Source organism: Panicum hallii, chromosome 2 (genome assembly GCF_002211085.1).
Source record: "Panicum hallii strain FIL2 chromosome 2, PHallii_v3.1, whole genome shotgun sequence".
In the NCBI taxonomy this organism is placed as follows: Eukaryota; Viridiplantae; Streptophyta; class Magnoliopsida; order Poales; family Poaceae; genus Panicum; species Panicum hallii.
Genome location: NC_038043.1, coordinates 53,818,686 through 53,834,531, shown reverse-complemented (window position 1 = coordinate 53,834,531; position 15,846 = coordinate 53,818,686). Strand labels below are relative to the sequence as shown.

At 47.4% G+C, this 15,846-nt stretch overlaps 2 protein-coding genes and 1 long non-coding RNA gene across 6 annotated transcripts; 2 read left to right on the top strand and 1 right to left on the bottom strand.

Moving 5' to 3' along the window:
- Positions 1-83: 83 nt before the first annotated feature.
- LOC112880256 lies at positions 84-2,641 on the top strand. 3 transcript variants are annotated; one of them, XM_025944783.1, is made up of 4 exons: positions 84-376; positions 1,151-1,277; positions 1,359-1,582; positions 1,733-2,641. In XM_025944783.1, exons 3-4 carry the CDS (start codon positions 1,373-1,375, stop codon positions 2,237-2,239), a joined length of 717 nt encoding a protein of 238 aa, XP_025800568.1. In that variant the 5' UTR covers positions 84-376; positions 1,151-1,277; positions 1,359-1,372; the 3' UTR covers positions 2,240-2,641. The 3 variants fall into 3 exon arrangements, with proteins under 3 accessions (XP_025800568.1, XP_025800567.1, XP_025800566.1); XM_025944782.1 differs by having other exon boundaries at positions 1,076-1,277; XM_025944781.1 differs by having other exon boundaries at positions 1,060-1,277.
- A 186-nt stretch (positions 2,642-2,827) lies between these two features.
- On the top strand, positions 2,828-8,628 carry LOC112880258. Of its 2 annotated transcripts, XM_025944784.1 has the most exons (4): positions 2,828-3,397; positions 3,628-3,794; positions 7,510-7,566; positions 7,902-8,628. In XM_025944784.1, the coding sequence occupies exons 2-4, from the start codon at positions 3,642-3,644 to the stop codon at positions 8,547-8,549; spliced, it is 858 nt and encodes a 285-aa protein (XP_025800569.1). In that variant the 5' UTR covers positions 2,828-3,397; positions 3,628-3,641; the 3' UTR covers positions 8,550-8,628. The 2 variants fall into 2 exon arrangements, with proteins under 2 accessions (XP_025800569.1, XP_025800570.1); XM_025944785.1 differs by having other exon boundaries at positions 2,828-3,794.
- A 2,530-nt stretch (positions 8,629-11,158) lies between these two features.
- On the bottom strand, positions 11,159-15,797 carry LOC112879509. The gene is made up of 4 exons (XR_003226090.1): positions 15,282-15,797; positions 14,580-15,151; positions 13,761-14,274; positions 11,159-11,992 (listed from the first exon to the last, which is right to left on the bottom strand). It is a non-coding gene; the product is annotated as an uncharacterized LOC112879509 (long non-coding RNA).
- Between the last annotated feature and the right edge of the window lie 49 nt (positions 15,798-15,846).

Here is a 15,846-nt window from a genome sequence, read left to right as displayed (position 1 = left end):
GATGTCTAACAGGCAACAGTTTCACGGGTGTGGTGGTTACCTGCCCAGTGCTGTCACACTTCGTTCTTGTAATTTTCCATGCAACACCCCACTTCGTTGGTCTAAAATTTTCTTTTAAAATGTAGTTGTGTGGAAGACCATTGCATCGGACTATCGGATGATGGATTCTACACACCCAGTCACATCTGTCACATTTGCATAGAAGCTGAGACAAATGGGAAGAGGAAGAGAACATTCTCTCTAGTAGCACGGGGAGCAAAGGGTATGTTCTCGCTAGGAGCCGGCGAGGCATACAGCGCATGCCAATGCGCGGAGCAACTTCAGCAGAAACAAGTTAAAATACACTCCAGCAGCAGCAGATCCTCTATTTTAGAAGGTATCCAAATCCCCTTATCCACCCTATATTCCTACACGGTCTCTAGTGAGCCAAAATTTAGAAGTCTCAAGCAATCCCCATTTAGCATTTGAAGGATCTAATTTAGGGATCATTGCTAAAGTTACTCAAATGAAGTCATTTCAAAAGTTGCTGCAAGCCGCAGCTGAGAATACCGAGGTGTCAACGTATGGCATGCAGCAGGGTGCAAGCCTGGATCAGTTGAAGCGGTGGTTTTCCGTTGGTTTGCTAATACGGGTTTTCCGTTGGAGTCGTGGAAACGATTACAGCTACCAAGCTTGGAAGGACCATAAAAGTAAAAAAAAAAAGAGACAGGGTTACCTGACATGCTGAACTGCGGCGCAGTTGTCACCTCATCTGACTCATACGTAGCTTTTCTCTTTTGAGAGAGAGAGAGAGAGAGAGAGAGAGAGAGAGAGAGGATTGCATCCCATTGGCTGATGCTTGACGATCAGCGGTCAGCGGACGGGCTAGTGGGCTACAAAATTTTAGGTTTGGCCCCCGCTCCGGCCGGCAGAGAAGATCAGAAGAGAGGGCAAGCCCTGCGCTGCGTGTGCCGCATAAATAGAAGCCAGGGCGCCGTCCTGGCCCTATTGCTATCGCGGATTTTCTTTCTTTCCCCTATTTTTGGTTATCGATCGTCAAACCTTCAATCTGATATCCAGGCGTGATCACACGTAGGAGATCCGTTTCGGTGGGTAGGCATCGGAATCTCACCTGTGCCTGTTCCTCTCGCGCGATCTGTTGATGAAGCAGGCGGCGGCGGCGGAAACGGATGCCCTGGAGACGATCGAATCCGACTACGAAGCCTACACAGCACGCTCCTTTCGCGACGACCGGACGGCTGTCTGGTCCCGCACGCACGGCTCTTTCGAAGACACCAGTAAGTCCTCTCTTCTCCATTGATCATCCCGTTGTTTCTATCGTGCTCGATCTCGACTCACCTGAGATCGATCTCCTCCAGCGAAGCTCCGCCCCATGCGCTTCACCGACGAGCCCGCGCCCCGCTACGGCGCCTTCCCCATGAGCACCCTGCAGGTGTTTTCGGTCAGGGTCGAAGGGATCAGGAGGGGCCTGCGGTGGCTGATCGATGTGTTCGGCATCGTCGCCGCGCGCGACACCGTCGACTTCAACCGCAACGTCATCTTCAGCCGCACGAGGGACAACTGCCAGACCCTCACCAAAGAGGTTCCCTTTGCTCGTCTCACTCACGCAGAGCTGCCTCGTTTTGTACTGATGGATTGTGTGCTGCTCTATCAATGCTCTTTCTCTTGAACTTTCACTCTGTTCACGACTAATTTGTTTGCTTAATTTTGTTGTCGCATGTGTACTGTGCAGGATCGGAACTTGGCACTGGAAGGCCCGACCCGTGCCGTCGTGTGGCAGGGTCACCTGTACATCGAGGTGAAGCTGACGGTGAAGGGGGCCACCGAGTCCGAGGACAAAGACCTGAGCTTCCTGGTCGTGCCGTTTGCGTGTGGTAATGCGGCGTACTCATGTCAGTATTATGGTTGCAAAACTAGCAAGCTTAGCACGGTGAGGCTTTCACTTGGTCTCATTGTTGAATCTGTGGAGGCCACAATATTTGTGCGAGTCAGAGATGGGTCATGGCCGGATGGTTTCGGTGCCCAATTCGCTGCGTTTACCACTGGCATTCGTCGCAAGAGAGCCCCTAGCATGGATCACAAGAAGATCATCTTGCTTGATTCTGGAAGCAGGAAGGTGCCTGTCACTGCTGACGGCGGGGTCGTCCTCTCGCGGCGTGTCGTTTCGGTCGAGACCACCGGGAAGCTGAGAGTCTGCGTCAAGGCGTGGGAGGCTGCGAGAAGCGTAAGGATGCCGTGAAGGATGAGGTGCTCTTCACGCCCCAGGAAGCGGGTAGGAGCTCCGGTTTGCTCGATGCTGGCTTCTGTAAGATGGAAGTTACGGTCGCCTGGTCACTCGTTACCTATGATGAATATAATAGTATGACGAGTGACCTGTTATATATGGAGATACTACCGCTGATGGGAGGTACAGAAGCTAGAAGTTACGGGCACTTGGAAGTTCTTGCAGAGTGACGGTTATTATAGTTTTCTGAAACTGGTATTGTAGCTGTTTGTTCTAGAGGGGTATGTTATTATGATCCTGGTGAGGCGAGACTACCAGAAAGCTGCAAGTTTCTGTCAGGGCTTGGGAGACTACCGGGTGTTGCCAATGTTATTATGATCCTTTTTTCTTAAAAAACAGACTTACTCGACATGAAAATGATGTTATTATTATGATCTTGAAATCGACATATGTTCGAGGCAATCCTGCCTCCAGCCAATTCACAACGCAGCTATTTTCTCTGTTCCAGCTGCTTTCTCTGTTTCCTCTGACACCAGAGGCAAAGCCCATGCGGCGGCAGCGTTCGAGCAAGTTGGGCCGGCGGGTGGGCCGAGGCAAAGTACGGCGCGGGCCGGAGTTGTTGTATACGAACACGCCTCGTCCTCGTGCTTGATTCGGATTTCGCGCATTTATTACTGGACGAGAGGGGACCTTGCTTGGGGCTCCCGTTACCCTTGTGCGGCGCCGGCGGGCGGAAACCGAAAGGCAAATCGAGGGCGGCGGGCGCTGGCATAACCACCAGCAGAGGGGGAAAAACCGAGCTGCGGCGCGCGCGGAATCGGGTTGTGGAGGCGTCGGCGTCGGCGAATAGGAGGATATTATGGAAGCGGAAGAGGAGGCGGTGTCGCTGTCCCCGGAGGAGGAGGAGGCGAGAGGGCGGACGGCCGTCGTGGCCCTTTCACCATCTCGGGAGTGGAGATCGATGACATTCTCGGCATGCGGGGGGAAAGCGAGGGAACCGCGTTGTGGCGGGTGAGGAAGGCTGAACTGGCTAACGAGGCGACGATGGAGCGTGTGAGGGTGGAACTGGGGTGCGGGGATCCGAGGAAGGTGGAGGATCTAGAGGTGATAAGATCGGACTATGAAGCCTGGGTTGCTAGCCAGTTTCGCACTTTGGTTCATTTGATGACACCAGTAAGTTTTTCCATTAGTCATCCCCTATATGTAACATAACTAGGATTGGTTCTCTGCTAAGCAATCTTTTGTATATCCTCTATTAACACTTAATAGTACTACTACTACCTATGAAGTGCTCATTCGGTATAATAGCTGTAATGCCATCACTGCTGTTGTTATTAGTCTGCTGCTAGCCTGCTATCTGATCAATCTTAACTCATCTGATATCTCCTACAACTATCATGCAGCAAGGCTCCGCCCCATGCGTTTTACAGATGAGCCAGCACCTGGTTACACTGCGTTCCCCATAGGCACTCTACAGGTCTTTACAGTCAAGGTTGCTGGAATAAAAAGGGGCTTACAGTGGCCACTGGATGTGTTTGGTTTTGTCGCCGTAAGCGACTCCATTGACAATGTGAGAACCGCCCAATTTAATGTCATTTTAAGCAAAACCGTCGGTTGTTATCGTGAAGATGAGAGCTAACACGCACTCGCACAAATGGCGCGTTACGGGTTAACCCACATCTACACTACTAAGGACCAACTTAATCTTTCGCCGAAAATAACATTAAACCCGGTAGTCCCGGTACGTGCTCCAACGCATGCCCAAGACCATGCACATGCACATACCGTCACGAGCTCTTACATCACCAATGATCCACAAAGAGCAAATTTTAACACAAGTTAAGCAACTAACCATTATAACATTAATTTAAGGAAAGGTTCCGAATCTGAAATTTAAGGTTCAAATAACGAATACAAGTCTTGGGCTCACAATAACATAAAAGAAATAAAAACCATAGAGTCTAGTGTTTATCAAGATATCCCAAGAACGATACGCAGCGGAAAATATACGATAGATAATATTAATGGCGTCTTGCTTAAGGACACCATTGACCATATTGGCCTATTCCTCGCCCGCGCCGGGTTCGGCAGGGTAGAAATGGCCAAACACCACTTCCGGCTCACCTGCAACTTAGTATAATAAAGCAACATGAGTACAAAGGTACTCGCAAGACTTACGCGGATAAATAGATCAAGGAAAATGCATATGAAGGCTCACAAAAAGGCTTTAGGGTTAAGTAATTTAATTAAGCATGAGCTCCCTAATTCCACCATCTAGCCTCCTAGCATTTTAATTAACTTGCCCAACCCACCTCAAGTTTTAGTTAATTAGGTACTCCAATTCTAAGCATCAACAAGAGGTAACGTGCAACCAACCATTCGACCAACACTTCTACGAAGAATTCGTAGGATAAAGAGCTTGCTCATAACCGAGAGCGCGGCAATTCGAATTGATTCATTAACCTTGCAAGGGTGTACAACTTTACCCACACGACACAAGGACCATGCGACTCGCCCAACCGATCACGTTGGGTGAGGGGGTACTCGCATCAACCATTCCCGACGAGTTATAACCGTTGAACATCACACCTAACTTGCGCGGAGAGTTACCTAGGTCCACCGGGGACATCCCTAAGCCTCTCTACAAAGCCCCACGGCCACGCATCTAGGACCGTGCATCAACGATTAGAACTAGAGGGTATTCGGCTTATCCACCCCATGAATGGATATGTGGTAGTACGATAAGTGCTCAATTTTCAAGGTCATCCACGGACGGTCCTTAATCGGTTCAAGCGGATTGAACCTCCGAGACTCCTTTCTCTAGGCCCTACCTTCCGCTCGAACCTCAAAACCACACTTCCAACTAGACCGATCCAACCCAACATTCCGACACCGGACAACATGTTTAAGATAATACAAAGTGGGTGAAACAAGTGATCCTATTCCAATTTTTCCCTACAAGATATCTACCAACTCTAGGCACAACTAAGCATTTAGTTAAATGAGTTGCAAGTGGCTACGTGTGCCAAGGGCATGGATATACAAATCAAGAGAGGGCATTGCATGAAAATAGGACCAACGATGCAATAGATAAATATTTAACATAAGCATATATATCCCAAGTGAATTAACTAAATTTAAGCAAGTTAAATAGGTCAAGGAATCATGCTTAGCTGCTTGCCTTGGTTCTCTTCTTGCTCAACAACACACTCGGCTCCCAGCTCGGTCTCAACGAACTCGGTGGGCTCAACGGGTGCGTCCTCCGGCGTCTCGGTCACTAGAATGCATGAATGAGATGTGTGCATTAGGATGATGCTAATGATATGAAAAGAGATGGCATGATATGGAATGGAAATGAAGTACACTCAACACAAGGAGGCATGCAAGCAACGTACATGAAGCTCGATCAATCAAATAAATTCTAAGCCCGAAGGCGAACTTGCTCATGCAACAAAATAGCAAGAATAAAACATGATTTAACTTCTGCACCCAAGGGATCTCAAAATAAACTCATGAGAGTTGAGTTTGCATCATAAACATATTTGTGGAATTACTTATGATAATTATAAATTTCAGCCGCTAAACTCAAGTTAATTCTTAAAAGCCATGCAAAACATTTTCAAAAATCTTGATAAAATTACCAGGGGTACAAGACGTGATAAAAAGGATAATAGAAGTGGTTTTATCATTTTATCAATTTTCTAACAAAAGTTATTCATTTTATAAGTTTGCAGGCAGCAAAACTAAAAACGCATTAAAAACCTATCAAACAGTACGGGAACAAATACATAAGCTGGACCATGAGATAGAGCATTTCACAAGGAACACAACAACATTTAGTTTGACATTTTTAGAGCTCCACAAAATAAGATTAACAATTAACTTGGTTTAGCAAGGATAAACTATAACTCAAGGCATAGGGCTCTAACATGCATAACATTAATTTATCTAAGTAGATCTATTACAGAGGAGTCAAACAAAACAAATTTCACAATTTTTGGATGTCTACAACATTTTCTACGCAATTAACAAGATCACACATGAAATGATAAAAACAAACGAGGCGGCCAGCGCTAGATCCACCCGGATCTAGTGCCCCTGGGCGCCGACAGGCGGGCCCAGGCAGCCAGCGCGCGGCCCAGGCGAAGTCAAGGCCAGCCGTGGCCTTGACTCGCCACGGGCGCGGCCAGCGCGCGCCCACGGCGCGACCCGCGCGCGAACGCGCGCGCGCGGCGCGACGCGGCGGCGGCCGGCAAGCGGAGGAGCGGCAAGGGGGCGAACGGGGGCGGGGCGACGCGCGCGCGAGCAGCACGGCGTCACGGCGGTGCTCGCCCGCGGCACGGGCAAGCGGGGCAAGGCGGGGAGCGGCGGCGCGACGGACCTCGGCGGCGGCGGGAGAGAGCGAGCGCCGGGAAGGAGCTACGGACGGAGGGAGAGGCGGCGGGTGGCCGGAACCGAGCGAGGAGGGTGAGGGGGTGGTGCGGGCGCGGCCAATTGAGCAGAGGCGAAGCGGCGGCGGCGGATTGCGGCGGCGGCGGCTCGGACCGGGAGAGGAAGAGGCGGAGGCGTGCGGTGCTAGGGTTGGAGGAGAGAAGGAGAACGGCGCGATTTGAAGTGGGGAGGGGAAGAGGAAGCGGCGAGCGTGGGAGACGAGGAGGCGGCGGCCACGCTGGACGGGCCAGCGGCCGCCGGCGTGCGCCACCGCGCGGGCGCCCAACGGGCGGGCGCGGAGGGCCGGGGGACGCGGAGGGAGGCGCTGACACGCGGGCCCGGGCGCGCGGAGGAGAGAGGGAGGAGGCAGACAGGTGGGGCCGGGAGAAGTGAAAAAAGAAGAAAGGCAACGGTTCAACTTACAAAATTGAAAACATGCATTTCCCGAGCTCCAAAAATCACCAAATTTTTACTGAAGCAGGATTAAACCATCAAGAACACAATGCAACCACTAGAGCTCAAAAATCTATTATTGATTGATCAAAAAATTCAAACAACAATGCAGTTTTCAAAAATTCCAAGAATTTTATGGCTCGGCAGAGACACCCAAAAATTTAGTAAAAATATCTAAAATTCATCATTTGAAATCTAGTATTTTAATAAAATATTTGGGGGCACAGCCACATAGAAATTTTTAAACTTCCTTCACAAGCTACACTCAACAATAACAAGAAAATGGATGCTCATGGTGTAATTAAGTGCATAAGATGCTCCTTGATGCTTGGATGATGCTCATGTTGTTGTAATTAAGTTTTTCTCCATGTGGTTTTAATTTGTGGGTCGTGACAGACAAGAATCGCAATATTATCTTCAACCGCACGAGGAACAACTGCCAAACCCTCACTGAAAAGGTATTCATATTCGCACTTACCATTCATCTGTGCCCTTAGGAGCCACTTTATAGTTTCTAGTGCTTCTGAATTTGGGCCTAAAAATGTTTCGCCAACTACCTTTAATTACTTCTGATTTTTTGTCAAACAGATATCCTATTCCTTTTGTCGGTAGTGCTAATATATTTCTCTCCTGCTCAAAAAAGAAAATATTTCTCCCAGCTTTTGTGTGGTGCGATTTACATCATTCATGCTACGCACTTTGTGTTTCTTTTGTTTGATTATGCTTCTCAATCAATGTTTACCTCATTTTTCTCTTGTGGATACCTCTTATTTATTTGTGGTGTTGTATGCAGGATCGATATTTTGTACTAACAGGTCCAACCCGTGCTGTTGTGTGGCCGGCTCATGTCACCATTGAGGTTAAGCTCACAATGAAGGGCACTACTGAATCTGAGGATAAAGATTTGAGCTTTCTAGCCGTGCCATTATCTAGCAGCCACGCCGCAAGATATTCGTACCTGTTTCGTCGTTATAAAACTAGCAAGGTTAGCACTTTGGAGTTTACATTTGGCCATATTGTTGAATCTGTGGAGGCCACAATATTTGTGCGTGTCATTGATGGTTCATGGCCAGACAGTTGTTGCGGCCAATTTGCCGCCTTTAGCACTGGAGTTCGCGAAAAGGGTTTCAGAACCATTGATAGCCAGAAAATCATCTTGCTTGATTCTAGAGGTGAGAAAGTGCTTGTTACTGGTGATGGCGAGATCGAGCTTTTACGGCATGTTGTTTCTGTTGAAAAGAGAGGAACGCTGAAAGTTTATGTGAAATCATGGGACTGGGAGACATCTAAAGGTAAAAAGAATGTTGCGGAGGATGAATGGGTTTTCGCACCTCAAGAAGCCAAGAGAAGCTATGGCAGGCTTGATACTGGTTTTTGTAAGATGGAAGTTACAGTCGCTTGGTCGCTCATTTCGTATGAACCGGTCGTTTTGAATGTTTAGGAATAGCTGTCCCTTTTGTAGCAGGATATATATTATGGTATATGTTATTGTGATTCTGTTCTAACACAGAAACATGAAAGTTTGTGTAAGAGCAACTTCATTGGACCCTCTAAACAACCTTCTATCTTAAGTTTATAGGGTAAATAAAAAGATGCACTCCAGTAGATCTTACTTGGCCCTCTATTTTGAGAGGCCTCCAAATCCCCTCCTCTACACTCCATTCCTAGGGATCTCTAAAGAGCCCTCTATAAATTCGGAAGCCCCTAAAAAAAGGCAGGCTATGTTTAGCGTTTGGAGGGTCTGATTTAGGAGCTATTGCTGGGTTGCTCTAAGACATCGGAAGCTGATTACAATGTTGCGTAGGATAATTGGTTTGTTAGGTTTTATAACAACTTATGAGAAGCCAATAAAAACTACATTTCGCTGATCCAAAGGCTTTGTACAGTGGCTTGGGGTGCGCGGAGAACCATTGGTTTTGGGTTTAGGATTTTTCGTCCATGGTGGTCCATGGGCTTAACCAAATCAATCAATCACGGAAACGGTTCAATGTCCCCGTGCGCTCATCCTGTATCCGTTGAGGGCATTTGGAACACGGCAGGGCAGAGAGAGCTCGATTTCGTGCGCAGGTGGGTTCAATCCGCAGTGCGAACAGACAGATCGATTCCGGTGGTGATCGGTAAGCTCTACCCCCAAAACACCCGTAATAATCTAGCTATGCTAGCTAAGCAGGGATGGAGGTTAATACAGAACCCAGATTGGTTGTGTGCTCAGGTATTAAGGGCAATGTACTATCCGAGTGGTGATGTTCTAAATGCTAGTAGGGGACATGTGGCTTCATACACATGGAGGAGTATTCTGAAAGGCATTCAGGTACTGAAAAATGGAGTAGTGTGGAGAATCGGTAATGGTCAGAGTATTAATGTATGGTTAGATCCCTGGCTGCCAAGGGAATGGTCAAGAAAAACAGTGACAAGAAGGGGGAAATACTCTGATCAACAAGGTCGATGAGCTGATTGACCCAACTACAGGCCAGTGGGACGCTCAGCTGGTCAGGCAAACTTTTGTACTGGAGGATGCGTCCTTGATTTTGGCTCTCCTAGAGTTGGATGATTTGATCGCATGGCACTTCGATAGTAGGGGGATTTTTTCAGTGAAGTCGGCTTATAAAGTTCAGAGAGCTGCTGAGCAAAGGAAGAGTCGTCGGGGAAGCCAGTCATCCTCGAATGCTTCAGTGCTGGAAGAGGAACATTGGAGAGGTCTGTGGAAGCTGCATTGCCCGGGGAAGATAAAGCATTTTCTTTGGAGAATGGCACATGATTCGTTGGCCTTGAGAATGGGCCTGGAGAGGAGAGGGATGGAGGTGGATACTAGATGTGTTGTCTGCCAGCGTTTTAATGAGGATGGAGGGCACTTATATTTTTCAAATGCAGAGCTGTTAAGCCGGTGTGGAGGGAGCTTGGCATGGAAGATTCCCGAATTGAGATGAGCATGTAGGGGTCTGCGACTCTGCGAGGGAAATGATCAGGGACCTGCTACAGATGGAAGAGCGGAAACAATTGCGAGTTATCAACCTGCTATGGCACTGGTGGTTGGAGAGGAATCGGGTGCGAGGAGGAGAAAAAAGACGGGATAGTGCTCAGCTGGGTTTCCTGATTGCCCGTACAGCTGATGAGTTTCTGGCAATAGGGAAGGAGGCTACTGTTGCTGGTCCGAAACAGAGAAAACAGTGGAAGAAGCCGATGCAGGGTACCTACAAGATCAACTGCGATGGGGCTTTCTACTCGAGCACATCAGACATCAGAGGGCGGATGGGGATATGTAATCAGAGATGACACAGGGCAAGTGGTGCTGGGCATTGTCCGCATCTGATGGACGCGTTACATGCGGAGTTGGTGGCTTGTCGAGAGGGGATCAGGAAGGCAGCTGAGATGGGAATGATGAGGGTGGTGATTGAAACAATTCCATGCTGGCAAAAATGGCGCTGGAGACGGATTCCTTTGCTCTGGCTCCTACAGGTGGAATTGTGTATGAGATCAAATGCCTGATGAACCTTACATTCGTATCTTGTGTTTTAAGTTTCTGTTCTAGAGATTGTAATAAGGTGGCGCACGTGGTGGCGGTGCAAGGTTGTTAAGTGTCCTCATGGTGCCTATGGTCCTCATTCGTGTCTTGTGTTTTAAGTTTCTGTTCTGCGGATTGTAATAAGGTGGCGCACGCGGTGGCGGCGCAAGGTTGTAGGTGTCCTCATGGTAGCCACCGCAAGGTTGTAGGTGTCCTCAAGGTGCCTATGTTGGGACGGTACGCCTCCAGGCGTCGAGGACCTAGTGGCCAGCAATCTCACTGAGTCTTTGAGTTAATGGAATGGAAGTTCTGTTTAAAAAAAACCGTAATAGCAGGTGCAAACATTTCTCTTATTTCTGCTAGGGCTATCTAAGAAATTGCTTGCGTCATGTAGCACATCTAGATAACCCAAAGCATTAGCATGTCAGAAAAAAAACTACCATATTTCGTAATACACTGGTCCAAGGATTTAGCAGAGATCTGCCCCGAGATGGCTTGACTAATACATATAAAAACAGAAAAACTATACAAGAGAGGACATCCCTGCATACAGCTCAAGGACCATCCGAACCTGAGTAAATGAATATTAATTTCTCAACTCAAGAGCTACATATAGAAAGTTGCTGGAAGCTACAGTAGGAGCACAACTGCTCAGGCAAGGTCGGGGCATACCATACAGTAATCCAAACCATATGACAGTATACCAATAATACTTCTGATCAGGGCTCCAGTCCAACAAAAGGGCTACTAAACAACAATTCCGAACTGGATCCTTGAGCTACACTTTTACCAATGCCAAAAAAGATGTGCTCGATCCTTAGCTACATTTTTCACGAGGACCAAAAGATGTGCTGCTATGTAGGAGCACAATACCCTGGTGTCAGTCGATCGCCACCAACTCAAAGCCAGGATCTAGTCTGTAGGCCGGCCCAGTGTTTCTTGAAGCGGCTTCCTTCTCTATTTCTTTGAGTCTTTCCTCAGAGATCCCAATCTTCTTTCTGTCAATTCTGATAACCAGTATCTTCCCTCTTTGGCCAATAAGCTCTCTCATTATCACCAAGTTGTGGCGCCAGCACCAGAGGGGCAACAAGCGGTAGGAGCCAAGGCGATCAAGTAGGCGCGCATCGAGCACAACATTCCCCAATTGGCCCCAATTATCAATATTACTCAACAAGAGGTTATTCAGAGGAGACGGAACCTCCCCAGCTGCTATTCTTCGTGAGATCTCCAGGAAAAAAGAAAACAGGCGAGAGGGTTCGCTAACTGTGCCCATGAAGCAATAGCAAGCAGTCTCAAGTTCCTCATCTGTGACTGTTCCATCCTGGTATCAGCTGAATGCTCGAAACATATGCCGAATCGCATCTCTTCCTCCAGGTTTGGGACTGCGGAGTTAGCAGAGTATAACAATGAATAAGCAGAGTAACTATGAACTGAAATACTTTAGGGTAAACGGATTCGAAATGCTAATCTGTGCTTTCTAACAAGAGCAGTATTAAATGGTCCTCCAAATATCTCATCCTCTCCCCCCTCTCCTACTTTCCATCATTTACCTTATTCTCTATATGAAAGACCCTGGGCTCAGTGTCCGCAAGCTGGTCCACCTAAGTGAAAAAAAAATAACAGCGTGCGATCCTGAATTTACAGCTGCAGCTCACCCTGCGTCACTCTACTGCGCGTGGCGAGCATGATCGTCCGCCATTGGCCAGACACTTCTGGAGTCCCTAAGAGTTGTGCGGTCAAAAATATCTAGGCCCACAAACATTGAGTGTGAATTGCAGGTTTACCTCCTACCTTCACTTTTCAGTGGCATGCTACAACCCTTTGTGCCAATAAAGTTGCTATAACTTTCATTGTAATCTTAGACTGTATGTCTGTACTATGTTGAGTAGTGGTAGTGTAGTGCCAAATTCAATGCCCCATACATGTTTCTAAGTTCCACTTGTGCTTCTTGATTAAACTGACCTTGCTCTTTTTTTTGTACTTAAAGGAGCTTAGGACTATTGCCTCCAATGCAGGTGAGAAGAAGAGGCTTGGAGATACAAATTAAATTATAATAAGAGGTATTAGCATCTTATGTTTCCCGTGTCTAATATTGATTGGTTATTTTCTAGATGTTGTCCTCACATCATCTGAACTTGTTTGATCAGTTTCCTGTCATCCTTTTTTTTGTGCAGTGGAGCAGTCAAGAAGTACCAGCCAGCGTCAGGTACAGAAAATCAGGTAAACTTAAATCGTTACAAAGTTTATTTTCACTGCAATGTTCTGGTTTTATTTTGCAAAGATCAAACTCTTTTTTCATTACATTGGTAAACATATGAGGTGTACTTGAAGCCTTGAAGGTCAAGACGATTTGATCAGCCATCAGAAGCGTAGGAGTTAAGCTGCTGTGTGAAGAATATAATGAACTTGCCTATGCTAAGATTTTCTCATGATCCTGACAATACACGCCAGGATGGTTTCTAATTCATCAAGTAGATATGCATATGTTCACAGGGGGCTCACTGTGGCATGTACTGAACCAACTGTCAATATGGGTCATGGGCTCATGACCATGCATGTGACATCCTCTGTTTATTTATGTCATAATTCTTATGAAGAGTATTACTATCTGATCTTTGATTTGTGTTGCTATTAGTTTTTTTCCCAGTTCCCACAGGCCAGCAACATTCTTGGTTACCAAGTCCAACAAGAAGCGCTACTACAGTGCTACACCCAAATAAAAGATATGAAATAGCATCATGCAGTCTTCCCTTTGTTTTGTTCAGTTCTGTCCATTCTTGCATGTAACTATCCCAGCTCATTCCTATTGAGATAACCAAATGCATTTGTCTCACTTTGCATGTTATGGATTCAGGAGTCCACTCATAGGTAAGATTTACCATGCCCCTTCTACAATATAGTACTGTCTCTATTTCCATTGTATTACCATTTTGTACACAACCTAGTTGGCTTTTCGTAAGCTAATGTTTATATAACCATCTTCAGATGACACTAGGCCAATCAATTGTTTGCACGTTAAGTACAGCACCATTTAGACAAGCTCTACGGGGCCCCAGTTAATGGTTACTTTGACTTGGGCAGAACTGAAATCGTTTCCAAGATTCAGATACTTTAAACACGGGACAGAAAAGCAACGAGATCAATACTAACCTTTTCCTGTAACCAGCTTCAACATTCAGCTTCGTGGCATTTAAGAATTCTGGCACCATCATATCTCTTTCTTTAAATCTGTAAAAGTTGCCTTTCTCTGATTGCTCCTCCGTCTTCTTCTTTCCCTTCAACAAGCTTGCTTCCTCTGTCTTCTTCTTCTTCTTCTTTCCTTTCGAGGAGCTTGCTTCTGGATTTCTCTCCATTCTCTTTTTCTCCTCGAGCCCCTGCTCCTCTTCACTTAAGACCAAATCTCGCTGGAACCCCATGAAATAAGCATCCATATCTCTGAGCAGGCAATTAACCTTGAATTGTTTGTCATCATCATCAATCATTTGGATGATGAAATGACTACTCATTTGGTCTTCGGATTCTCCAGAGGTGTGACAGGAATTGTTCGTCCTTGAGCGACAATAGTAAATGGTGCCAGTCTTGTCTGCCGCCTTTTCATCGCTTCTTGTAGATGGAACCAGCCTTCTAGGCCCTTAGATGTGTTCCAAATATGAATCCTAATATCCTGCAAATACATGCATGCATGTCTTGTATCAGAGGAAAGCTGTCAATTATATCAAACAATCAATTCCTAATTTATCATCTGTGTTGCTATATTTGTCCACACCTGCCATTGCCCGCATAGCAACTAACCCAATAGTCATACTAGCCCACACGATTAGATGCTCAGAAAATGAAAAAAAATCTATTTAAATGCTCTATGCATGCGCATGTCTAAGTGGCAAAATTTGCATGAAATGTAAGCAATAAAACAAGCATGAATTCCAAAGAAGATAGTACCGTAGTACTCTACGAGGGGCAGATACTTACTTCAATCTCCTCTTGGAAAGGGCAGAAGAGACTTTCTGGAAGTGGGGGTTTTGAAGGAGCCATCTGCAGAACTCAACTGAATGTATTAGTACCAGCAGAGGCAGTCCAAGAAAGAAAAAGATTCAAAAAAGAAAAGGAGAAGAAAGCAGTAAGCACGGCGGCCCAGTCCAATGCCAGGTCTTGTCTTCTCACCACACTAAGCGGATGCAGTATGCTAAGTCTGAAATATGCATAAAAGAAGCTTACACACCAACCATAGTTGAAAGAGGATTATAATATTACTTCTCATCTGGCGTGCCCTTCTAGTGGCCATGAAACTCTATTATAGCATCTTCATCCACTTCGAAGAAAATATCTGGCACAATGAATGTGACCAGACAGTAGTCCAACAGATTATCACCCCATCTTATTTCTCAACTTACTTTTGACTAAACTCATTGCTCTTGAGTTTGCTCTTCCTCCACAGTTGCAGCCGGAGCCAGGGAAGGAGATAAAGAAGCAGCAAGCGCCTTTGCTGCATGTTTCCGGAAAAGAGATGCGATATCTCCATCTCTCTTCACAGTTCAATAATTCTACAACAAAATCATGCAACGCATCAACAATAAAGTAATGCAGTACAGAAATGGAGCGATACAGTAGTAGTAGAGCACGAGCACACATCAGACATCACTACAACAGAGCAGCAGGCTAGGGTTTCCATACCTTGGGTTATGCAGGATTCGTGAACGTGGAGGGCCGAGGTCGAGGCAGGAGGCCGGGGACGAGGTGGAGGAGGCGCGGACGTAGAGGCAGGAGGGAGGATGAGGTCGGGGGAGGGCGGAGGAGACCTTGCCGCCGCGATCCGAGAACCCGTCCTTGCGGCGGAAGCGGAAGGAAGCCGCCGGGATTCGCGAAGCCGTCATTGCGCACCAGCTTGGATTCGTAAACGTGGAGGGGCCGAGGTCGAGGTAGGAGGCCCGGGACGAGGTGGAGGAGGCGCGGACGTAGAGGCAGGAGGGAGGACGAGGCCGGGGGAGGGCGGAGGAGACCGCGCCGCCGCGATCGAGAACCCGTCCTTGCGTCGGAAGCGGGAGGAAGCCACCGGGATTCGATTCCCGCGCGGATGTCGGAGGACGATTGGAGGAGGCGCCCTAGCCGTCGCCGGTCGGATCCTCGGAGGTCGCGCTTCGCCCGTTGCCCCTCTCGCCCTCCGGCCTCCGCGCCGCCCAGACGCGGAACACCACCGGACTCAGCCGACGGGCATGGCGACTGCGGCCCATTTAGCGCT